The sequence below is a fragment of the Mytilus edulis genome, chromosome 2, assembly GCF_963676685.1.
Source record: "Mytilus edulis chromosome 2, xbMytEdul2.2, whole genome shotgun sequence".
In the NCBI taxonomy this organism is placed as follows: Eukaryota; Metazoa; Mollusca; class Bivalvia; order Mytilida; family Mytilidae; genus Mytilus; species Mytilus edulis.
In genome coordinates, this window is record NC_092345.1 from 3513673 (window position 1) to 3541162 (window position 27490).

Genomic DNA, 27490 nt, shown 5'->3' on the forward strand with positions numbered 1-27490 from the left:
GTTTTATTCGTATTTTAAATTCTTATTTTCACTTGACCTGATTTACTGTCAAACTGATTATTTCTGATTCACCAGTCAGAGAGGAGTAATTATATTGATTTGGAGTTGTAATACAATACTATTGACTAAGTGGATGTTTGTTGTGTTTCACGCTTCAGTCTAATGGTTAGCTAGGGTAAGAATATTTTCACAGAGTTTCGTCTATGTATCAAGAGATCAAGTGTGAAGGAAAAAGGGGGAGTTGTCATCACATGGAAATTATAGAAGTTCCTTTACCATGTTTACAAATTAAATATAAGCTCAAATTGTAGAAGAGTTATTATTTGATATCATAATAGTATTTCCACTGAAAATATTATTACAATTTTTTTCTTGAAAGGAATAAGAGTAAATCATATGCACACAATAGTCCAAATTTTCAACCAGTTGATGTTTTTCTGTAAAGAAGAAGAAATAATTATGACGTCTGGCATAGGCGTCCCAGAAAAAAATTTAAAATAGCCTTGCCAAATGTCATAATTATTTGGGCTAAGACATGAACATGATAGATGTCAGTGATGCTAGCTGAGGTTCTATAGCATATATGATGTATATAGGGTATTGTTTATTCAAAACAAAGTTAGCAGAGCAGTAAAAACAGGATTATTTGACACCCTTGTACGAATAAAACACCATGACACTCTCCAGATAATTCAATAGGGGTGCCATATGGAATAACACAGTTTCTCTGATTTTCATGTCTTTTTTTAATCCAAATAATTATAACATCTTGATTGTTGGAAAAAAAAATTGCATTCATAAATGTGTCATGATTATTTCATTGTATTTGTGCAAGGACGTATATTAGACATATTTGTTAGTTATATGTCCTTGATTTGTGCTACTTTTTTTTTGTCAAACATTTTCAATGCTTAAGTTTTGTCTTTTAAGTTCCTTTCTGGTTCATATGTAAGCAAGAATGTGTACATGGTGTTTGAAATGATATTAAAGTGTTCATCATGTTCATGTCAATCATTTTCAATGCAGGGTTTCAATTAATTTTGACCTTGACCTTGTTTTCATGACGAAATTCACATCTGACCTTGACCTCATTTTCATGAAGTATTGAATCAATATGATCATATATAGTGGGTTTTTTTTTTTTTTTTTTTTTTAATATATATAGTCGATTAGACCATTGGTTTTCCCGTTTGAATGGTTTAACACTAGTAATTTTGGGGCCCTTTGTAGCTTGTTGTTCCGTGTGAGCCAAGGCTCCGTGTTGAAGGCCGTACATTGACTTATAATGGTTTACTTTTTTAAATTGTTATTTGGATGGAGAGTTGTCTCATTGGAACTCACACCACATCTTCCTATATCTAATTAATGTTTGGTTCATACTTTTAGATCATTTCTCCAACTAACAAAAACCATGAAAAATCATGTATAAGTGTTATAAATAGAAGAGCAGGGACCGAGCTGTGAGTTGCCAATGTCGCAATTTGCAATTTTTTATTTCATCTGGCGACAAAATACTGCTGCTGGCGATATTTCCAGTGCCAACGTTTTCTTATGTAATAATTTTCATTTTTTGACAATAACGATTTTCATTTTCACTGGTAAAATTAAGCTAAGTTAATTAAATAAATTGTTCAAAATTTTACCTTTCGACAAGTTTATAACTTCGTTTACGACCCCAAGCTAATCAACAGTTACAACAGGTGTCATAATCTGTTGTTACAGGTAATCCATTTATTGGATGGGTCATTAATGATCATCCACATTAATTAATTCAATGGAAATGGTCAGTTCGGATTTTGTCTATTTCATTTGTTTATATTTTTTTAATGATAAATATTATATCCTTACACAGCTTCCAAATATCCTTCCGTGAAAAATAAAAAGTAAACCTTTTGCAGTATAAATTTTACCTTTTGAAATCGTATGTTTGACATCGTTAATTTATTAGAATATTTATATCAAAAGCAGTTGATTAGTTGTAACAGAGAATACACATAATTGTTTGAAAAATGATGTAACTTTGACCTCTGTAGCAGAGTTCAAAAAAATTAATGGGTCACAATATATTTTAGATTGTGTGTTGTTTTGATGACAAAGATTATTTTATTTTTTTAAATTGATCTTTAAAACTAGTTTTAATCCAGAAGAAAGTAAAAACATTGCATGACTGTACCAATATGAATATCTATATCCAAATTGAATTAATTAAAGCTGTAATCAAATTGAATGCTTTGTTTACAATTGTTGAAAAAGGGGGACGAAAGATACCAAAGGGACAGTCAAACTCATAAATCGAAAATAAACTGACAATGCCATGGCTAAAAATGAACAAGATAAACAGACAAACAATAGTACACATGACTAAACATAGAAAACTAAAGAATAAACAACATGAATCCTACCAAAAACTAGGGGTGATCTCAGGTGCTCCGGAAGGGTAAGCAGATCCTGCTCCGCATGTGGCACCCGTCATGTTGCTTATGTGATAACAAATCCAATAAATAATCTAATTCAGTAGGTCACATTCATGAAAGCCATGTGATTTTGGCGGGGAAAATTCAGGAACCCCCCTTGACAGGAAACAGTTACATTTCATTGTTATTTATAGACAGTGAGAATTTCATTTTGATGAACTGCTAAGAATTATTCATGAAAAAAATCATAATTTCTTGGAGTGATAATACTTTAATACTCTACATCTAGGGTGGTGTAAAATAGAAAAGGTGGGGGGGGGGGCTTTTTTTTCATAATATTACAAATATAAGTTAACCAGTCTGAAAAGACATGGTTAAATGGATTTTAATTCTGAAACATTCAATGTGGTTTATTAATTCCTTTATTATTTCCATCATAATCAGAAACAAGCTACATGTATAAGGTATTTCAAACATATAGTATTGCCTTTATAAAAACATTCAAGACTATTTATAAGTATGTACCTGTAGTAGTAAAAAATTGGTAGAGCCTAAAAAAAATCTACTGGGCCATGGACAAAAATTTGGGTTCTAGGCTGGCCTTTGGAGAAAATGTTAAGTACTGCAGATTCTTTAATTTTTATACAAATTTTCATTATTCTGTAAAGTTAAACACCTCTTATTTTGTTTTCTTTATTCAATAAGCTATTTTTTTCCCTATTCTTCATATTTTAATTCAGTCATTTTCTCTATTCTGTAGCATATACAGACCATAAGCTAATTTATATTCTTGTACATATGAAATACTGACAAAAGAAAATAAAATACACATGTTGTTTTGTTGTATGTTTAAAAACCCTCTGCAATAACTTACTTAGTATTACATGTTAAATGATGTAGCATAAGAAAGTTTCCTCCAAGTTTTCAAAACTGGCGCCAAAATATAAAAGCTGGCAATTTTTCTGGCTCCAACTTTTTGGGAGCCAGAGCAGCCCCTGTATCCACATGTGTTATTGAAATTGCAGATTTTTTTCAACTTTTTGAGATGGGGCCATTTGTGTAGCTTTGACATATCTTGGTTTTTTTTATGAAAACACTGCAACTCTTGCTATTGTTCTAAATCATGTAAATTGTCCACAAAAGAAAATTCTTTGATTTTTTTTATTACAAAAAATGATGACATTACATTATACATAACTCTTTATAATACATGTACATTCAAATATGTCAAGGTGGAAATTAAAGACACCTGCTGTCCTGAAAGTGTTTTGTTAAAAATTTAATTAGCCTTTACATGTATTTAAAACCATATGTTGCTGTGAACATTTAAGATAATATGATTTTTACTCTTTTTTTTATAGGTTGATGCAAGTTACAGCAATGATCAAAAGAATCTCATGTATAGGATTTATTGAACAGCAGTATTTAGGATATGAAGTTAAAATGGAAAATTATAGTTTTGTTCAATATTTTCTTCATCTTTTTTGTTTCATTTAAAATCTTACAACCTGAAGATGAAGATGTATGGGGAGATAACCCATTACCTTCTTCAGCATCAAGGGAAGGTAGAGAACTGGTGAAGATTTTGGAGGAGAAATACATGTTAAGATCAGAATATTGTCAAGCTGATGATGATCCATGGAAGATTGCAGCTGATTGGGTTAAACCTAGAGAGATAATCCCTGAAAATGCTCCAAAACTAGGTAATATACTTTAGCATTTGTTTTTATTAAGAACATTTTTTTGTAATAAATAGTATTAAAGGCTTATAACTATCTGGTTGAAGTTATGACACCAAATTTCCTAAAGTATTCAAATTCAGATCTAGACAGTTAAATACCTGGAAAAAGAGAGATAACTCTTTTGTGTTTTATGTTTTAATGAAAAGTAAAATTTCAAAGTTACATGTTTGATAGCTGTTGAAATATTTTTTTTCTGGATGATTTTTTAGTATAATGGAAGAATAAAAGAAATCTTCCTTGTTTTATGAAATTGCACCACAAGGTCCAAAATTAAACTTTGTTTGATTTCAACCAAAACTGAATATATGAGGTTCTTGATTTATGAATCTAACCATGTAGTTAGATTTTGGATTTGGACCCTTTATCAAATTGGTCCACATTGAGAACCAAAGGGTAAAAAATAAAACTTTGATTGATTTCACCAAAATGAACATATCTTTTGATAGATCTGCTGAATCTAAGCATGTATTTAGATTTTGGATATTGAACCAGAAAAAGGAAATGTCTAATTTCAAAATTTTAAGTTTTAAGACCTGACCACATTCCATCTGTGTTAGAAACCTTTGCTGTGTTAAATATTTAATCAGAATCCAAATTATTACAGTGTATCTGTATCAAGTTTAATTTTTTTTCCATGCTTGCCTCATGATCAACTGTTCAGGGTTCAATCCATTTTTGTTATCCCTACGACATTTATGTCGCACAATTAAGACATTTAGGTTGAGTCTGAGGTTAAAGTTTTTAAGACATCAGTAACTATTTCAAATCATCATGGAATTTTATGAAAAATGAGCAGAAGTTATACTTATGATTAAATGACAGTAAACAGAGTAAAATTTTGAATATATATATATATTTATGTTGTGTACAAGTTATCATTTTGTATTTTGACTTCAAATTACAATTTGTACAGGCACTTTTTGTACAAATTACAATTTGTACAAAGTCAAAATACAAAAATACAATTTACAAAATTGAACTAAAATTCACTTACACAAAATGACATATATACATTGGTTTTTATTTTATAATTTTCCTGTAATTGCTGATAAATGAACTAAGTTTTTTTTAAAGTAACATTTTCATAATTTTATGAGTAAGATTAAAGTTTTAAGTCATCAATAAATTTGTCAAGCATTCATGGAATTCTATGTAAATAAGTCGTGTTGCTCATGTTATTACAAACATGGTCTAATTCGTTATGTCACATTCATGGAAAGGGAAGGGGATTGTAGTTACGACATAAGGAATATTGTTCCGAATATTTGTCATCTGTGAAACGGTTATTCTATAATGGTCGACCAACTCATGATGACGACTGTAAAATTAAACAAGAAGGAGAGAATAAATTGTAAAGAGAAAAATTGATCTTGAATGTAAGAGAAAAAAGAAAGAGATTATCGATGTGAATTATATTCTAGTCAACTAGTGTCTATTGCTCAAAGACCTAGGTTAGTGACAATTGCTCTTTAGAGTCTCTAGTCTTTGCATGGCATACACTATAACTATCAATTACTTATTTCTGAATACAAATTTTCTTATTTATGTTGTATTTTTTCGTGACTGCTTGTGCAAGGCATACATAATCTGTAATTACAATGTAAATTGGACATTTTCCTTTAATAAAAGTCAAATAAAGAATTCACTAGGGAAATTGAGAGAAAAGTTACAAACAATAACATATATAACTGAATGGATTAAATTTGCATAATGAATGAAGCTGTTCTGAAATGTCAGCTTCTTATTATACTTCTATAACTCACTTTGTGTAATAACTTAAATTAGCCTGAGTAGACAGTTTACTCATGTGGCTTCAGGATCTGTTTGGGACATTGTAATCTCTATACGTTTGTAATTGAGATTATGGTTCACAACCCTTTGTAATCTTTATACGTTTGTAATTGAGATTATGGTTCACAACCCTTTGTAATCTCTATACGTTTGTAATTGAGATTATGGTTCACAACCCTTTGTAATCTCTATACGTTTGTAATTGAGATTATGGTTCACAACCCTTTGTAATCTCTATACATTTGTAATTGAGATTATGGTTCACAACCCTTTGTAATCTCTATACGTTTGTAATTGAGATTATGGTTCACAACCCTTTGTAATCTCTATACGTTTGTAATTGAGATTATGGTTCACAACCCTTTGTAATCTCTATACGTTTGTAATTGAGATTATGGTTCACAACCCTTTGTAATCTCTATACGTTTGTAATTGAGATTATGGTTCACAACCCTTTGTAATCTCTATACGTTTGTAATTGAGATTATGGTTCACAACCCTTTGTAATCTCTATACGTTTGTAATTGAGATTATGGTTCACAACCCTTTGTAATCTCTATACGTTTGTAATTGAGATTATGGTTCACAACCCTTTGTAATCTGTATACGTTTGTAATTGAGATTATGGTTCACAACCCTTTGTAATCTCTATACGTTTGTAATTGAGATTATGGTTCACAACCCTTTGTAATCTCTATACATTTGTAATTGAGATTATGGTTCACAACCCTTTGTAATCTCTATACATTTGTAATTGAGATTATGGTTCACAACCCTTTGTAATCTCTATACATTTGTAATTGAGATTATGGTTCACAACGTTAACCCTTTATTTTATTATATTAAATAACTGCTGAGGAGGTATCAATTATATCAATCAAGCATTATAAGCTATACCGTACAAATTATGTAATAACCATGGTTATTTAAGGTAGCACAATACAAAGATTTTTCACTCCCAATCAGACAACTTTAAACTGATGTTATTTCACTCATCCTTCTTTATATTTTATAAATGAGGTACCAAAAGAAAGAAGAAAGATTATTATCACAATTTAAAAGAATAATCTTTCTTCTTTCTTTTGGTACCTCATTTATAGAATATAAAGAAGGATGAAACGAATTACATCAGTTTAAAGTTGCCTGGTTGGGGATGAAAAATCTTTGTATTGTGCTACCTTAAGAGGGAGGGGTACATACAGGATACATATATACAAACAAGTCCATATTGATTAAAGACTTTGAATAAAAGGCATGCACTGAAAGTAATGTGCAAGCAGTCTGCACATTAAATAAAGTAATATGCCATGTATATATATTGTAAAGCAAACTTTCTTTAAAATTTACTTGTGGAAGTCAAAATCATACATCAATTGTCAACTTTAGCAAATGTTGACCAGTGGTTTTTCTTCATCTTTGTTTAAAGTAGTTGCCACTGGACGAGTAAAAAATGTAAATTATGATGTTTTCTAAGTGGTGCAGGAGATAAGTTCACTTTTTATTCAACATCATTATGATTTTGATGCAAATTCTTGGGCTTAGATCATAGACTGTATAAGGAATGTTCAGTATTGTGTGTAGAGAAGGCTAAACAGAACTGTTTCTTATACAATGTATACGTAGTACTAGTAGTAACAAGAGAAGATAAATAAGGTTATTTGGAACTGTTTCTTAAGTAATAAGAGAAGACAAATTTGTCTGTAGCATGAGATCAAGCTATCAGTTTATAGACCAATCTGTCTTTGAGAGATGTATGCAAGGTTTTGTTTATCAAAAAATCAAAAGGATGTGATCTTTGCTTATCAAGTTATTCAATGAATAATTTCTTATCTGGATTGATTTCTACTCCTGTTTCATCATACAGACTGAGATGAATTGATCCATGTTTGGGGTCAAGCTGACATGCATATGTCATTAAGTTCTTTGCCAGTTCATAATCAGGATTATGTGACCTTGTTTCAGTTGCCAGATTGATGAGACAAATGTTCTTCCTGATTATTTATCTGTGTTGATTGATGTCCACTCCTGATTTATAATTAGGATGATGTGACCTAGTTCCAGTTGCTACTTTGATGAGTCAATGCTCTTGTGATTACTTATCTGTGTGGATTGGTGTCAATGTATGATTTATAATCAGGATAGTTTGACCTAGTTTTAGTTGCTAGTTTGATGAGTCAATGTTCTTGTGATTACTTATCTATGTGGATTGAAGTCCACTCCTGATTTATAATCAGGATGATGTGACCTAGTTTCAGTTTTAAATTTGTTTGTCAATGTTCATGTAATTACTTATCTCAATCTGTTTGGACTGGCACCCATGTCTGATTTATAATCAGGATAGATTGACCTAGTTTTAGTTGCTAGTTTGATAAGTCAATGTTCTTGTGATTACTTATCTATGTGGATTGAAGTCCACTGCTGAATTATAATCAAGATGATGTGACCTAGTTTCAGTTTTCAATTTGATTAGTCAATGATCTTGTGATTACTTATCTGTATGGATTGATGTCCATGTATGATTTATAATCAGGGTGTCATCATGATGTGACCTACAATATAGTTTCGATGCCAGGTTCACGTGTCACTGATCTGGTGATGAATTATATATGAGTGCTGATTATTTATGTCTGTATCTGATTTTAAATCAGGATGATATGACATACTTTTAGTTGACTTACTTGTGTGGATTAATGTCTGTGTCTGAGTCATCATCAGTATGGTGTGATCCAGGTTTGGTTGTCTTTGAAGTTTTGCTAATTTCAACTTTAGGTATACTAGTATATTTCTGTTTGCCTCTGTTCATTTTTGGTATCCTCACAGTTTAACTGTTACAACAAGTCTTGGACTGAGTGCATGATTGTGAAGACAGAAGTAGCCTTAAGAAGCCTACAAAAAGAACAAACATATTTGGGTACATGATATAGCAACCCAACAACACAATACAATAGATAATACATAGATATAGGAAGATGTGGTGTGAGTGCCAATGAGACAACTCTCCATCCAAATAGCAATTTAAAAAAAGTAAACCATTATAGGTCAATGTACGGCCTTCAACACGGAGCCTTGGCTCACACCAAACAACAAGCTATAAAGGGCCCCAAAATTACTAGTGTAAAACCATTCAAACGTGAAAACCAACAGTCTAATCTATATAAAATAAAAAAACGAGAAACGAGAAACATGTATAAATAACATAAACAAACAACAACTACTGTACATCAGATTCGTGACTTAGGACAGGTGCATGTTCATTTTTGAAAGTAAAAAATCTGATAATAGTGACCCTAATACACTATATATCATACATTTAAAGATTTGTATGCCATGTCTACAGTAATAGTAGGTCATCGTGTTTTCTCATCTGTCCCATATCAGGTTGAAGTTTTGGCTTAAGGTAGTCTATCAGGAAGTTGTAGTCACATCAGCTTGAAACATGTGCTGAAGTCAAAGGCTTTCTCAAGGCACTTAGCTTCTGCCACCAATAAAAACTGACCCCCACCAAAATATCACAATAGTGTTGAAAGTGATATTAAACACCAATCGATTAATCAATCAATTGAAACATATAATTATTATGCTGTGATCTCTTGAAATATATTTGACACATATTTCTGGTTTGGTTAAACTGTGAGCACAACACCATGTCAAAAAGAAAAAGAAATAAATAAGCTGAAAAACAACATAACGTACATGTATTCTCTTTGAAATCAAGAAAGATTATAAGTTCATAATGTATCACTCATTAAATCTATATTAGGAGATATTATGAAATATTTACTAACTTGCATAAGAAAGTATAACCATGCATGTTAATTAACTTTCCCTGAAGATGTTGTAGATATTCAGATTTAGTTAAGTGAGACTGACAATTTACCAAGGGAACTTAATAAAACAGAAAGTTTACCTTTTGTTTACTATTGATTAGTATAGACCTCTGACTGCAGTTAATTATTTATCTCATCCAGTTAATTTGATTGAATGAACAGCTATTCATTATACAGACTTCAAAAGTGATAAAATAGATTTCATCTATAAACAGATACCTGAGTGTCAGTGTAAACTATATTAAAGGTTACTGTACAGTTGGCTGGAGGAACAAATGTCCTGTATCATTTAATTAGTCTTTGGGTCACTTTTCTCAAAATCAATATTTTTTTCTTACACTTATTTTATTTCTCCATTAACAATGTGGGGACGTGGGGTATGTGAGCACTAAGGTTCTTTAATTTGACATGCAGTAACAGTATTTGGATTAGTGGTGTTCCTCCTTAACCTGAAGGTGGCCAATATTGACAACTGACCCCAATTGAATTATTGCCCTTGAACGACTAGTAGGTAGAGAGAAAATGTTTAAAAAAAGGATATTAATCAACATAATTCTATCTACCAATCAATGCATTCAAAATGGTTTGTGATCCATAGTATTTGATTTAAATTAACTGAAGTCATAATTCTTTAATGCTGCAGTGCTTATATCTAAGTGTTGATTTTTTTTTTATTATTTCCTGATATGGTATATTGGCCACGGTTCTTTATTTATTCATTTTACTTTCAGAGATACTGTCTGTTTAGTGAATTTGTTATAATGATCTATAAACATTTCCTTTTAGTGTTATTCGTTCTAGTTTATTTACTTAATAAATTGTAGTAAGCATTAGTTAGATTGAGGGAGACTCTATTTTGTCTGTCATTAGCTATATATTATCATTATCATTTAGTTTGTCAATAATTTGTTCAAATGAGTTGTCAATCATAATGTTTAAAAGCATTTGCTTTTGTTTTTTGTGTGACAATTCAGGCATTACTGATGGTATTTGAGATTCTATGTGATGTATAAATTCAGAATCTAAGAAGTTCTATATATAGCAACCTAGAAATTAGTTTCCTGCGATTTACTGACAAAGACACATTTCCTTTGGTATAGTTCTAGACAAGATAAAATTTTTCCTTTGGTATAGTTCTAGACAAGATAAAATTTCTTCTGATGTTGCAATTTCCTGAATTGTTATGAAGTTTTACAAATGTTGATATTGAAATCATATTAAATTTTATACTTCTGTTTAATGTTATTTTAACAATTACTGTAAACAAACTTATTTTCGTGAGCGATTTCTTATTGAACTACATCAAGTAAGTTTGAGAATCCCGAAATTCAATCGCTGCAAAATGGACTAGAAGGGTCTAATTGCGAAATAAAGTATCCGAGAAAGTAAGTTGGTTTATAGTAAACTAAATTTCTTTAGAATTTTCTTTGTACTCCTTTTAACAACTTAGTCCAAGATTAAACCTTTTTTATATAGATAAGACCATTGGTTTTCCAGTTTGAATGGTTTACACTAGTAATTTTTAAGGCCCTTTATAGCTTACTGTTCCGTGTGAGCCTATGCTCCGTGTTGAAGATCGTACCTTGGCCTATAATGGTTTACTTTTATAAATTGTTGCATGGATGGAGATATAAAAAAGAAGATGTGGTATGATTGCCAATGAGACAACTATCCACAAAAGACCAAAATGACACAGACATTAACAACTATTGGTCACCGTACGGCCTTCAACAATTAGCAAAACTCATACCGCATAGTGAGCTATAAAAGGCCCAGATAAGACAATGTAAAACAATTCTAACAAGAAAACTAACGGCCTTATTTATGTAAAAAAATGAAGATGTGGTATGAGTGTCAATGAGAGTTTTCTCATTGGCACTCATACCACATCTTCCTATATCTACTTATCAACAGTTTATAGTAAAGGAATTTATTTTATATATATTATTAGAAAACTTATGAAAATACAAAGCAATTATATAATCCAAATGACAGATTAGTCTTTTCCTTGAAAGTGATATCACTGAATTTGTTCGTACTTGAAAAAATCAATGCGTGTGTTAAAGAGAGCATGATCTGCTTCTTCTGGAGCACTTGAGATCACCCCTTGGTTGTTTTGTGGTGTTCGTGTTGCTCAGACATTAGTGTTCTATGTAATGTTCTGTAGACTGTTATTTGTCTATTTTTGCCATGGTATTATCAGTTTGTCTATTTTTGCCATGGTATTATCAGTTTGTCTATTTTTGCCGTGGTATTGTCAGTTTGTCTATTTTTGTCGTGGTATTGTCAGTTTGTCAGTTTGTCTATTTTTGCCATGGTATTATCAGTTTGTCTATTTTTGTCATGGTATTGTCAGTTTGTCTATTTTTGCCATGGTATTGTCAGTTTGTCTATTTTTGTCATGGTATTGTCAGTTTGTCTATTTTTGTCATGGTATTGTCAGTTTGTCTATTTTTGTCATGGTATTGTCAGTTTGTCTATTTTTGCCATGGTATTATCAGTTTGTCTATTTTTGCCATGGTATTATCAGTTTGTCTATTTTTGCCATGGTATTATCAGTTTGTCTATTTTTGTCATGGTATTGTCAGTTTGTCTATTTTTGCCATGGTATTGTCAGTTTGTATATATTTGTCATGGTATTGTCAGTTTGTCTATTTTTGTCATGGTATTGTCAGTTTGTCTATTTTTGTCATGGTATTGTCAGTTTGTCTATTTTTACCATGGTATTGTCAGTTTGTCTATTTTTGTCATGGTATTGTCAGTTTGTCTATTTTTGTCATGGTATTGTCAGTTTGTCTTTAGACTTTTGAGTTAGAATTCCCTTTGGTATCTTAATCTTATTTAACTACATCACGTAAATTTGAGATTCATGAAATTCAATTGCATGGAAATGGACTAGAAGGGTCTTATTGCGAAATAAAGTATCTGCGAAAGTAAGTTGGTTTACAGTAAACTAAATTTCTTTTGAATTTTCTTTGTACTCCTTTTTAACAACTTAGTCCAAGATTAAGCCTTTTTTATATAGATTAGATCGAATGGTTTTACACTAGTAATTTTTAGGGCCCTTTAAAGCTTACTGCTACATGTGAGCCTATGCTCAATGTTGAAGATCGTACCTTGACCTATAATGGTTTACTTTTATAAATTGTTGCATGGATGGAGAGTTTTCTCATTGGCACTCATATCACATCTTCCTATATCTACTTATCAACAGTTTATAGTAAACGAATTTATTTTATATATATTATTAGAAAAGTTATGAAAATACAAAGCAATTATATAATCCAAATGACAGATTAGTCTTTTCCTTGAAAGTGATATCACTGAATTTGTTTGTACTAGAGAAAATCAATGGGTGTGTTAAAGAGAGCAGGATCTGTTTCTTCTGGAGCACTTGAGATCACCCCTTGGTTGTTTTGTGGTGTTTGCGTTGCTCAGACATCAGTTTTCTATGTAATGTTCTGTAGACTGTTATTTGTCTATTTTTGCCATGGTATTAATTGTCAGTTTGTCTTAGACTTTGGAGTTAGAATTCCCTTTGATATCTTCCACCCCTCAATTAAAACAATGGTAAAAAATGTGTATAGACAGTATACAATATCTAAAAGTTTTCTTTGCGAGATAAAATCTATAATTTATTGATATTACTGAATACAATGTAGCTTTGCTCTTCAATGCACAGATGTGATCAGGTGCTAGGGGCTGTCCTTGCACAGATGTGATCGGGTGCTAGGGGCTGTCCTTAAACTTGAACAATAAATTGAGCAAATTTTAAAATTATAGAAAAACCAATCTATGACTCAAAATCAGTACATGCACAAGTTAACAACAACAAAAAAAACACAAAAAACAAAGGAACTGCAGCTCTTATTGCTCCTAATCAAATGGCAAAATCAAAAGCTCAAACACGTCAAATCAGTGGAAACCTCCCGAAATTTTAGACTGTTGGTTTTCCTGTTTGAATGGTTTTACACTAGTAATTGTTGGGACCCTTTATAGCTTGCTGTTTCGGTGTGAGCCAAGGCTCTGTGTTGAAGGTCGTACCTTGACCTTTAATGGTTTACGTTTATAAATTGTTGCATGGATGGGGAGTTGTCTCATTGGCACTCATACTACATCTCCCTATATCTATGTATGTATATATCTCTTAAATTCAAGGTAGCATCTATTTATTCAGAAAAATACTTCTTTATTTCAAACAGTTTGTGGTGATTTATTATTTCTTTCAATGGGAATTACAGGCTTTTATGTGAGGTCAATTTTGTTAGTGATTTTTTAATTCAAACTAGCACAGCTGTACAAATATGAAATTTTAGTTTATCTGAGAATTCTTTAGAAAATAACAAATGGATATTAAACATCTTGTACCTAATATTGGATTCAATATATTTAGTAGTTAACTATTATAATAAATAAAATAGATTTTATACTGGTACCATCTGATCAATAATTTTATACAAGAATTTGAATAGTATTAAAGACTAACTATACAAATATTTGTTTAATATAAAGAAAAGAAAATAGGTCAATAGTAGCTATCAAGTAGTTGGGGATAAATTTTACTAAAGATTGTACAATATAAAGAACTTAGTCTGTATGAAAATTTTAGCTCTACCCTCATTTCTTTTTAATCTTAAATGAAAATTGTATGTGCAGTTAGATTGCTATTTATTATAACCTTTGTATACCACAAACATTTTTAAAACGGTGAAATGATACTGGAATAGTTTTGAAAAATAGAAATCCTTATAGTTACATGTCTGTTCACTCATCCAACTAAGCTGGGTGCGAACAATGTCAACAATACTAACCCAGTCAGGTTATTTTCATAAAAGAATTCTTGCTAAATATTCCTAATTTTAAAATTAGTTACATATAATTCAGTAACTAATTAGATAACTATAAAAAGTCACTTAATGATATTATAACAGAGAAGTTTTAAGAAATTATGTACTTACTAACATAAGATGCATTTGTCGGTGAATTGAATGTTCCTAGAGTAATTGCAGATGATTTTGAGATAATTGAGTTACTGCATGAGACTTTGTAAAACTGCCAAGAGAACTTAATAAAACGGAGAACTTACCTTTTGTTTAATATTGATTATCTCACAGTTAATTATTTATCACCCAGAGTTATTGTGATTGAATGCACAGCTATTAATCACATGCTCCTTATGTGACAAAATAGATTTCTTCTAATAGTTGTCAGTGTCAACGTTATCCAAGGCTTATATTACAACACACTGCCATATATACTAGTACCATTGTAAAGATAAACAAGTTTCCCATATCACTCTTTCATGTATTGTTTAGTTCACTTTATAAGAAATACAAAGTTAATGATTTTCTGAAAAATCTATAGTATATTGTAAAGATATACATGCAAAATGGTTTCCACTTTGATTCAGGTTTATTCAAATTAAAAATAAATCTATCTATTCTGATTCCCACAAATCACTCGCTATATACAAAAAAGACATAAACTTTATATGCAAGATAGTTTTATGATTCAATGGTTACATGCTGGATCAATATGTTTTTTTTAGAATTACAATTGTTAATAGAAAAATATATTATTATCCCATTGTAATTATTGATAATTTATGTATACATTCAATATCGGTTTTAATTTCCGGTGGTAAGTCCTATTACTTGTGTAAGTCATAAAACTAAAAGAAAGACGCTAATTTCATTTGACACTTATTATAAGCCTTACAGTTAGGTATGTCATGTATTGATATATTTTATTGCATCAAAATAAATCCATCAATAGTATAGAGTGCAATCTGCTATACCAATGGGTTACATCAAAACAAATCCACAAATTGGTGTACCCAATAATTAAGTTGATATTGATTTCAGCTTATCAGACAGTCAGAAAAACGTGAAGTATGAAGACAATTAGTTTATAGATTCTTCTCTCAGTCTAAATGTAGTTCAGATATTATATTTATTTTTGCCTGACACACTTCAAATAATCTTTTCTTGTCGTGCTAACCAATCCAGGATACTCAATTTGGGGCGCAGAAAAAATATGAAGAAATAGAGTAGTCTAAAATCAGAAAATTATACTTTAAATTTTTTTTTTTTATACATTTAAAGGAAGGAATGTCCATAATGGTTTTCCTGGATCCACCAGTGTAATTCTTTTGTTATTTAGTTCATAAACCGTTTTTGTTGCAGCGCTATTGATTTAGTTGCTGTTAGTCTGTGTATGTATGTGTCTATCCAAAACACTCTTTCGGAAACTTTGATGGCAGTCTACATCAGATTCCATCAGATGTTTGGCTAACTTGCAGAGTGTTTTACATGTATTTAATTTTTAGGTCGAAGGTAAAGGTCACATTATGACCTGTAAGATAAAAGAACTGTAGAATTCCATTGAACTGTTAGTGCATATACATACCATTACTTGCATCTTCTTAATTTGACGATAATCTAAAGGAAGTAATTGATTTAATTTTACATTTTTTTTCTAGGTTGTGTATTGCATTCCTTGAAAAGTGGGAAGATTTTATCTGCAGATGTTGGTTATAAAGGTACACAACTCAAGTTAACGTTGCAGTTAGAAGGTGGACAGAGAGTAATATTTAAACCAAAGTGGTCAGTATCTGTCACAAATCAGAACCTTGAATTTCTAATTCAACTATTACACAATTTTTTCTTGTCAGTTTCTATTGTATGGGTTTTGATAATTTTTTATGGTCATTAGCTCATGTCCACATGGGCTAAGTACCCAGCCAGCTGGTCACCTGCCAAATAACAGTTGAATGGCACAGATGGACTCCTTTCTTACTGATGGCATGCTTCTGCTTGACAAAATGTCTGAATCCACATCTTAATACAAATGTTTTCATCTAGTATAGTGAGGATATTAAGTGGTTGTGTTGTAAAAGAAATTGTATATTCTCACTGTTAATTAATTCTTAAAAGTTTCTCTATGTCAATTCTGAAAAGGTCTCACTGTTAATTTTGAAAAGGTCCTCACTGTTAGTTCTGAAAAGGTTTTCACTGTTAGTTTTGAAAAGGTTTTCACTGTTAGTTTTGAAAAGGTTCTCACTGTTAATACTAAAAAGGTTCTCACTGTTAATTCTGGAAAGGTCTCACTGTTATTTCTGAAAAAGTCTTCACTGTTAATTCTGAAAAGGTTCCCTGTTGGTTTTGAAAAGGGTCTCACTGTTATTTAGGAAAGGGTTCTCATTTTTAATTCTGAAAAGGTTCTCACTGTCATTTTAAAAAGAGTTTCACTGTTAATTCTGAAAAAGGTTCTCATGAAAAATTCTGAAAAGGTTCATGCTATTAATTCTGAAAAGGTTTTCACTGTTAATTTGGAAAAGTTTTACACTTTTAGTTCTGGAAAGTTTTGCACTGATAATTCTGAAAAGTTTCTCACTGTTAATTCTGAAAAGGTCCTCACTGTTAATTCTGTAAAGATTCTCACTGTTAATTCTGAAAAGGTCCTCACTTTTAATTCTGTAAAGATTCTCACTGTTAATTCTGGAAAGGTCTCACTGTTAATTCTGAAAAAGTCTTCACTGTTAATTCTGAAAAGGTTCCCTGTTGGTTTTGAAAAAGGTCTCACTGTTATTTCGGAAAGGGTTCTCATTTTTAATTCTGAAAAGGTTCTCACTGTCATTTTAAAAAGAGTTTCACTGTTAATTCTGAAAAAGGTTCTCATGGAAAATTCTGAAAAGGTTCATGCTATTAATTCTGAAAAGGTTTTCACTGTTAATTTGGAAAAGTTTTACACTTTTAGTTCTGGAAAGTTTTGCACTGATAATTCTGAAAAGGTTCTCACTGTTAATTCTGAAAAGGTCCTCACTGTTAATTCTGTAAAGATTCTCACTGTTAATTCTGAAAAGGTCCTCACTTTTAATTCTGTAAAGATTCTCACTGTTAATTCTGAAAAGGTCCTCACTGTTAATTCTGTAAAGATTCTCACCAAATTCTGAAAAGGTCCTCACTTTTGATTCCGAAAAGATTCTCACTGTTAATTCTGAAAGGTTTTCACTTAAATGTTTAGATGGAAAATGGAAAGAAATTACTGTTTTGTCGAGTATGTGTAGTGATTACATGTCATGGAATTAATACACCAATCTCTTCTTTTCCATTTCTTTAATTTGCAGATTTTAATTTCATTTGGTAATGGCTTCAGACCTACATCATCAGAAGTCTTAAAAAAAAACTTGCATTATGAATCATGAAAAGTTTTCAATGTATAATAGTACTTTGACAAATAGATTTTATCTATTTTTGTGCAATATGCTTCATTTATAATCACTGCTTTTCCATTAGGTTATTTCGTTTTTGGATGGTGTTATGTTATGTCCTTTATGAATTAAAGTATTTTATGGATGTGAAAATGATGTATATTAAATACATTACTATCAGATTATTACATGGCATTTTTCATATCGCATGTATTATCAGCCCAAGAGTCACATTGCTCGAGGGCTGATTTTGACCGAGGGCTGATAATACATGTGATATGAAAAATGACATGTAATGATCTTTTTATCATATGCTTCAACAATGGAGAAGTACAACAGATTCATATATTGATTCTTTTATGTCGTCCCAAATAGAAGTTCAAGGTGTGAAAAGTTCCCGGACGTCGGACCCCAAATTTTTAGTATATTATTCGATATGAAATCTTTATCATATGCCCTAATAGAGAAGAAAAACATTTTAATATGGACAAATCGACAAAAAAAAATAATTTAACAATATACATAGTGTGCACTGTTTGGAAAAGTCAACTTATTTTTAAAGTAACTTTTTAAATTATGTAATATTTAATAATTTGTTTGGGTTTTTTTTTTTTTTTTTTTTATTATTATTTTGCACAATATATTTTCCAGTATCCAAATAATTGTTTTGTACACTACTTTGTAATGTTTATCACAGAAAACGTAGCATTGGTGTTTAGTCTCCGGAATTTGCTGAGTATCACCGGAATGCCATGTGATAACAGTCGAAGCATGTGATAAACTTTTCATATCAGCCTGCTAAGCACCAATTTGAAAAATATGGATTTTACGTTGATTTAATGCTATAATCATACAGTTAAAATCATATGTTATTTAGTCAAAGTGTATGATAAATAACTTTTTTGAATTAGAACCACATATATAATAAATTGTCCTCTGATGGATAAATATCAGTTATATGATATATGAGTCATATTAAGGAAGAAGTGTAGCCATCAACCAAGAGATAGCCACTGTTATTATCAATAGAACTCTAAATAGATATTAAAGAAGGAGATATGGTATCATTGCTAATAACACAAACATCTGTTATCATTGCTAATGACACAAACATCCACCAGAGACCAAAGAATTAAAGACTGCCATAAAGTATTCAACAATGAACGAAACCCACATTGCAAAGCAAGCGCTAAAAGGCACTAACATGACAAATGTAAAATAATTAAAACAAGCAAACCAAGACATAACTATGACCAGTGAATTGAGCACTGGTGTATTTGAGTGTCAAAGTATTGTACAATAGTTCCCAACAAATCAAGTCTTTTTTATAATTACTGGATGTAGATTTTATGAACTTTAACATACAAATAATATCAAATTGCAAGATTTAAAAACTTAAGTGATAATTTATAATCATAGAATATTTAATTTCTTTCTTTTTTGTTTTTGCAAAGTTTATGTTAGTAACTCTTATCTTTGTTGTGCAAAAATGAGAAGATGTGGTATGATTGCAAATTAAACAACTATGGGCAACCTTCAACAATGAGTGAAAGTAATACCCACATTGTAAGCTATAACTTGTTTTCCATTGTAATCAAACAGTAGATGAACATGCCAAACTTTGTTTATTTTTACAGGTTTGAAAGAGACTTTGTACAAGAAACTATAATTTCTGGTGGAGATAGACATAATGGAGAAATAGCTACATTCCATCTGGGCAGGTATATTTTATTAATATAAGACCAAACAGAATAATAGTTAGTAGATATAAGAACATGTGGTATGAGTGCCAAGGAGACAATTCTCCATCCAAGTCACAATTTGTAAAAGAAAAATTATTATAGGTTAAAAGTGTTTATATTTTGATTTTATTAAGCTAATTTTGTAGAAATTCTTACTTCAAACTAATTATAGCACTTGATAACTAAAGCTTGAATGTAACAATTTGTTTAAATTTCTGAAGTTAAAAGACCTTGATACTTTACACTATCAAGTTTCTGTCATGTGTCCATTGTCCTTGACAGCATTTCATTGTTCAGTGACTGCTTAGAATTATCAAATGAATGTCTTGCAATTAATGAGTAGAAGAATAATAGTTAAAAGATATAAGAAGATGTGGAATAAGTGCCAATGAGACAACTCTCCATCCAAGTCACAATTTTTAAAAGAAAAATAAATTAGTTTGGTATATGGTATCTGTGCAAGGTTAACTGTAAATGTCCGTCAGACAGGGCTCATTTGACCTCGATCTAACTTTTAAAACCAATGATCAATATAAAAATAAGGATATGTAGAATGATTGCCAATGAGACTTATAATTCAACAAAGTTCAAATGACAAAAGATAAAAGCATTTTTAAAACATTTCTGTTAAGCATAGAATTATTTTTTATTTAGTTAGAAACTGTAAATTTCTGACCAACACTCAATAGTTGGGTTTTTTCAATTATAGATAAAGGGAGATAACTGTATTAAAAATTTCCAGGATATGTTCCTTAGCGTAATACAATGTAAAATATAAGCAACTTTTACCTCCTCCATGCTTGAAAACACCTGTATAAGTTCATTAAGGATGATCGCTCCTCATGGTTTTGAATTTTTGCCTGATTTTCAGAAACTTCGAGATATGGTTTTATCCATGAAGTGACATTAAAAATTTTGCCACCTAACCCCTACTTTTCTTGTCATAATATGATTACATATAGTTTAAAATGTAATCTTTAAAAATCTTATAAAATCCTTGTTATTTTTCATCGCTTTAGAAAGAAAAAAAGGTGCCAATGTTAAATGTAAGAAAAATCTAGACAGATTTATTTCCCGCCAAGTTTTCAATGGCTTATATCTCAAAAACAAGCACACGGACCCTTCAATTTTTTCTGCTCTTTTAGTTTATTTATTTACTATCAATTTATAAAAGTCTTTTAAAAAGCTTGTTATTTTGAAACAGAGTAGCTAGTGAACATCCTTAAAACATAAAAGTATTCTTCTTTATTTTTCAAGGCTCCTTGAACTGAGAAGAACACCTATAGCAGTTGGCAGAAAAATTAATTTGAAAAATGAAATCATTCCAGTAGCTTCTGAGAGATTACTAAAGACATTCTTTACAAAAGGTATGAATCCCCCAAATTCATTTAGTATCATAATCTTCTGAGAGATTGTTGAAGATAACTTTTACAAAACCTCAAAATCTCAAATTGAAGAATAATTTATCTTTGATTGTTTTATCAATATTGGATATGTGTGGTATCATCAATGATATAGCAATGCCACACAAAAAACATTTTAACAATATATAGACATATTTAAACAAGATGCACAAGCATCACATTGTTTTAAGGAAAAAACTTTATAAGATACAAAGCACAAGACAAAATGTCTTTGATGTTCAAAGAAATAAGATATGGTATGATTGCAAATGAGAAAAAGTACACCATAAGCCTAATGATATAGAGGTTAGCAACTGTAGGTCACAATATGGCATTTAACTATAAGCATGACCTAAAGTGCATAGCAAGCTATACCAGGGCTGAAGGTTTTTACTCAACAAATCACTTAAAGTATACTATCCCATATAAACTTGTCACAAGGATAGGGCCAACATATCAGATCCTCGCCTAATTTGTATGAAGTTTTCTGTTCATCAAAATCTTAATTGAGTTTGATAATCAGAATAAGAGACCATTTTTTAGAATGGAAATTTATTATAAGAAAAATGTTACATTCTTCATATTTGGATGAAGGTTTTAACTCATTAATTTTAAGGATGAATTTAATAATAAAAAAAAATAAGATAAGGGATTCATTTTTACCTTGTACGGAAAAAAATATTTCATAACTACTGTGGATTCATTTATTTCAGAGGGTATCAATTTTTGTGGACATAGGAAAACTTGTATTTTATTTTACATTTGATTTCATGGTTTTCAAAAATCTGCATATTATCATACAGCAAACATGTAATTTGTTGAAAATTTAAATTTGTGGTTTCCCTGTATTAACAAAATCCATGATAATTGGTAACCAAAGAATAATAATGGATCCACAATAATTCTTGTCATAAAGGGTAGCACCTTCATTTCTTGTTATATCTAATTCAAGCATTTGATTTTTTCAACTTATCAAATCTCAGTTCAGTTTGAAAATAGAAAATCTGAAAGGACAGACCATAAACATGCTGTTCTTTGTATTAGTACTAAACAAAGTGTATCAAAACCTTTGATAGGTACAATTGTTTTCCAGGCTTGAAAAAGTATCCCATGTTTATAACTGTAGATTACTTTTGTGGGTACCAATTTTCTTGGATTGAGAAAAACTAACATTTTTGTGGATATTCAATTCCATTGTTTTGACAAGTCTTCATACATTTCTTTAGAACACTTGTAATTGGTTGAACATTTGAATCCATGGCTCTGTACCCAGGTAATTGGTTGAACATTTGAATCCATGGCTCTGTACCCAGGTAATTGGTTGAACATTTGAATCCATGGTTCTGTACCCAGGTAATTGGTTGAACATTTGAATCCCTGGCTCTGTACCCAGGTAATTGGTTGAACATTTGAATCCATGGCTCTGTACCCAGGTAATTGGTTGAACATTTGAATCCATGGCTCTGTACCCAGGTAATTGGTTGAACATTTGAATCCATGGCTCTGTACCCAGGTAATTGGTTGAACGTTTGAATCCATGGCTCTGTACCCAGGTAATTGGTTGAACGTTTGAATCCATGGCTCTGTACCCAGGTAATTGGTTGAACATTTGAATCCATGGCTCTGTACCCAGGTAATTGGTTGAACATTTGAATCCATGGCTCTGTACCCAGGTAATTGGTTGAACGTTTGAATCCATGGCTCTGTACCCAGGTAATTGGTTGAACATTTGAATCCATGGTTCTGTACCCAGGTAATTGGTTGAACATTTGAATCCCTGGCTCTGTACCCAGGTAATTGGTTGAACATTTGAATCCATGGCTCTGTACCCAGGTAATTGGTTGAACATTTGAATCCATGGCTCTGTACCCAGGTAATTGGTTGAACATTTGAATCCATGGCTCTGTACCCAGGTAATTGGTTGAACGTTTGAATCCATGGCTCTGTACCCAGGTAATTGGTTGAACGTTTGAATCCATGGCTCTGTACCCAGGTAATTGGTTGAACATTTGAATCCATGGCTCTGTACCCAGGTAATTGGTTGAACATTTGAATCCATGGCTCTGTACCCAGGTAATTGGTTGAACATTTGAATCCATGGCTCTGTACCCAGGTAATTGGCTGAACATTTGAATCCATGGCTCTGTACCCAGGTAATTGGTTGAACATTTGAATCCATGGCTCTGTACCCAGGTAATTGGTTGAACATTTGAATCCATGGCTCTGTACCCAGGTAATTGGTTGAACATTTGAATCCATGGCTCTGTACCCAGGTAATTGGTTGAACATTTGAATCCATGGCTCTGTACCCAGGTAATTGGTTGAACATTTGAATCCATGGCTCTGTACCCAGGTAATTGGTTGAACATTTGAATCCATGGCTCTGTACCCAGGTAATTGGTTGAACATTTGAATCCATGGCTCTGTACCCAGGTAATTGGTTGAACATTTGAATCCATGGCTCTGTACCCAGGTAATTGGTTGAACATTTGAATCCATGGCTCTGTACCCAGGTAATTGGTTGAACATTTGAATCCATGGCTCTGTACCCAGGTAATTGGTTGAACATTTGAATCCATGGCTCTGTACCCAGGAAATACATGAATATTGTTATTCAGTGAATAATCAAATGAATCCATAGTTTTAGGGTTATATTATTTTTTTAATTTTCAGGTAGAAATCAGTGTTTTTATGGTAAATGTTTATATTGTAAAGATGAATCCACCGGAGTTTGTGCTGAGGGAGATATATTAGAGGGTGTCGTTATACTCTGGCTGCCCAATAGATATCCCCTGAAAGTGTATCGTAGTCCATGGCTTAGATCTTATAAACCTGGAGTGACTCGAAGGTAACTTCTGTAATACATGTAACATGTATACTCATAGTATTATATATTAGGGGTTTCATAATATGTTCAGACTTTTATTACAAGCCTTGGTATCATTTGGGTCTCAAATCAAAAGAAAAGAAAAGTGTAATCTGCTTAGACTTTTTGAAAGTCTTGTATGAAAAGAAAAATGGGTGTTATGAAGCAAAATATTTTACCCTGCATCATGGAAGAAAAAACTAAGAACACTATCATCTGACACAAATTCCTAAACCTCTTTCAAATATTGTATGATAAATAACAGTATAAAGGGTATTTGTGCATAACAAGATTAAATTACAAAGAATAATATTAGTTATACAGGGTCAGTAAAGTCCATATTAGGCCAGAGCGACCACCCCTTTGGATATTGTATTAGGTCACTAGCTCACTGTGTAACTAATATATCTTAACAACTGTCTAGAATAGGGAATTTAGATGTAGTTGTAAACCTTGATACCCAATGTTAACACAACATGTAAAGCGGTAAGACAAGTATGTATATATACTACCTTACAATCATGCAATGTCTGTATGTATGTTCTATGACAATTTCAGGTGGGAGAGTGACAAAGACTTTTGTAAAGATGTGATTATGAAAGAGCCTTATAATTCTGGATCAATGTTAATGGACCTAGTAGATGCTACTATAGTGGACTATTTAATAGGCAATGCAGACAGACACCATTATGAAACATTAGGGACACAAAGTGATAGTATGGTGCTCATTTTGGACAATGGAAAGAGGTACCGAAGAATTGTTTTTATGCAGTTGTTGTTGTAACATATATTTAAATTGGATACATAGAAGAATATAAAAAAAGACAACATAAAATTCAAATTAAAAAAATAAAATCTTACAGAAAATTAATAATTTTGGTGGAATTTCTGTTATTCATAACATAAGAAATGTAAATTCAGAAATGGTCAATTTTTGTTTAGTTCACATACATTTTTAATTGTAAATAAATGAAGAAATGTTATATATATATTTGTTTAATTCTATTAATCTTTAGTTGTAGTTGGAAGCCATTAATTATTTTAAGATTTGCTATACAGCCTTTTTGTGTTCATAGTTAAAAACTTTCTCTGTTAACTGTATTAAGACAAGAGAAAAGAAGAGATCAAAGATACATATTGCTTTAAATAATTGAAAAATAACCACCTGGCATGAAGGACAATACAATTTGAATTGTCTTTGGTAAATGACAACCTTTGAAATAACCATTATTTTATTTTAGTTTTGGAAATCCAGATTATGATGAATACACTATACTGGCCCCTCTTTACCAGTGCTGCAAGTAAGTTTCTTCAATTTAAGTGTATTTAGTATTACCCATTTAGAAATTCATTTTGCAACCAACAATATGAATAGGTAAGACAGTCTTTTATAATCCTTGCAAATGGCCTTTTGTCCGACTAGTTTTTGTTCCAAGTGGTCATGCCATAGAAATTGTTTAGCATTCCACAAACTAAATATGAATATTTATACAAAAACACAGTTTGCTTTCATTTAAATCGGGGGGGGGAATAGATGGGCATCCTCATTTTCTTATTACTTCTATCAAAGAACAAGATTGCCTTTTAATCAACAAAATTGAAATTTTGAATGTGTAAAAATTTGTTTTTGACCAAAGAAGGTGAAGGAAATCTGTTAGTAGTAAAAGTTTCCGTCAGTTCTAGAGTACCTTTATTTTGTATAAATGATTCCTGAATGGAAACATAATGTAGTAAATGTTAAATGAGTTTACTCACGTGCCAATGAAATTGGGTATATTTAAATTTTATCTTTTTGTGTTTAAATGTTAAAAAACATTGTAGGTTAATTTTTAGTTTTCATGTAACAGAACCTCTTGTGAGAAAGAAAGAGGGCAATTTTAATTTTACATAACATTATGAATAAGACACTCTAATCTTGTTTTGTTTATTTAAGAATTCGAGAATCCATGTGGCAGACATTGCTAATGCTTCGTAATACTGTACTGAGTAAGACATTACAGACACTGCTAAGTCAGGATTCTCTAGAACCTGTTCTTTATGACAAATATTATGCAGCTTTAGACAGAAGACTAGAGAGAATCTTACTGGAGGTCAATGAATGTATTGTGGCTAAAGGCATACAGCAAGTAATAACTGATACCAGTACGCATTCATAGGTAAGTTAAAATACATGTAGGTACCAGTTAAGGTAATCTTGAAAGTTAAGGTCATTAGAAAAAGTGGAATGTGACTGGTAACTTACACTAATTGCCATCAACTTAATTACTCATAGTCAAGCTGAACAAAATAAAGTGGTTACAAGCAAATATAACCAAATCTGACAGATACATTGGATATTTCATTTAAGGTTTTATTTTTATCTAATAACTTCAAGTTAATAAAGGAAAATCGGTTCTGTATTTGAAGAAAAGTGAACAATAAGGAAATTTCAGAGTTTTCAAATCCAAAAATGCAATACTCTGATAACGTTCAAAATTATACATTTCAAATATTCCCTAAACATTGACTGTGACTCCAACTGTCAGCCATGGAAATGATGCAGATGTTTCAATAGGAATTGTCAATACATGCCAAATTGCATTAGAATATAAAAATTGTGGACACTAGTCTGAAATAAAATGAAATGTGAGTTATAAGTCAATGAGTAACCCAACAAGACGACTAACTATGTATACAGTGTGTATAGGGGGAAAATTATATTTATGTCAATATTTGTTTACCTGGATTCTCCAGAATATGTATACAAGCCTAGAAAATTATACTTCTTTGCTTATTAAAACTCATGGGTGACCAATACCTACAAAAAAAATTAATTCAAAAGATAAGTCTGTTATGGTTGTGTTTTACAGATATTTCAGTATGTCATGATTTGCTGTATGTGTTAATTCTAGTAGTTCTTTTCTATTTGTTCCAGAAGGCAATGATATCCAGTGTTAAAACAGACAAGGCAGCATTATATGACATGACTTTATAACATGTAAAACAATCTCTGATGTCAAAGAGTCTTCCAAAATGTGCAAAATGTAGGGCTTTCAGTGTTTTAGCTCAGAATCAAAGTATACAATCAAATGTGCAATTATTTCATATCTTTTATCATCAGACAAACTACACAATTGAATTGATGAGGTGGCTCTCCTAAAGTTTTACAGGTAAAAATGATATAATTTTTGATAAAAAAAATCCATATTTCAGGTACGGTGAGTGAGTGTACCAAACCCAAAACCAACTCCATGAAAATTTAAATGAGAACATTTTTGTTTTTGACCTTTTTACACAAAATTGCTTACCTTATCCACAATTTAAGTGGTTTTTGATACTAAATAATTTGTATTGTCTTTGTATGTACTTTCTGTAATTTTGTCTCCCTTACATCCTTACAAATAATATGTGACTAAAAAAGTCTTTCTTTTTATTGATTTTTAATCTGTATTTGGATTTATACAATTTATACACATGTCTTTCATGAATAATAAATAAATAATTTACATATCAA

General features: G+C 31.1%; 2 protein-coding genes across 4 annotated transcripts in view; one reads left to right on the forward strand and one right to left on the reverse strand.

The window, feature by feature from the left end:
* Positions 1-15236, reverse strand: part of LOC139510077 (potassium channel subfamily T member 2-like) — a 93501-nt gene extending 78265 nt beyond the window's left edge. For 2 of the 3 annotated variants that reach the window (XM_071296321.1, XM_071296317.1), the window contains exons 1-2: positions 14861-15236; positions 8626-8833 (exon numbers count right to left, since the gene is read on the reverse strand). In XM_071296321.1, coding sequence (XP_071152422.1) covers positions 8626-8750 — 125 coding nt within the window. In that variant the 5' untranslated portion in view covers positions 8751-8833; positions 14861-15236. Of the gene's footprint in view, positions 1-8625; positions 8834-14732; positions 14801-14860 lie in introns of those variants that run through there. The other variant, XM_071296322.1, reaches the window with a different exon arrangement.
* Positions 13-27490, forward strand: LOC139510080 (glycosaminoglycan xylosylkinase-like). The gene is made up of 10 exons (XM_071296325.1): positions 13-175; positions 3776-4117; positions 16256-16379; positions 19624-19707; positions 20986-21095; positions 23805-23979; positions 24556-24744; positions 25239-25298; positions 25931-26153; positions 26912-27490. Exons 2-9 carry the CDS (start codon positions 3847-3849, stop codon positions 26151-26153), a joined length of 1236 nt encoding a protein of 411 aa, XP_071152426.1. The 5' UTR covers positions 13-175; positions 3776-3846; the 3' UTR covers positions 26912-27490.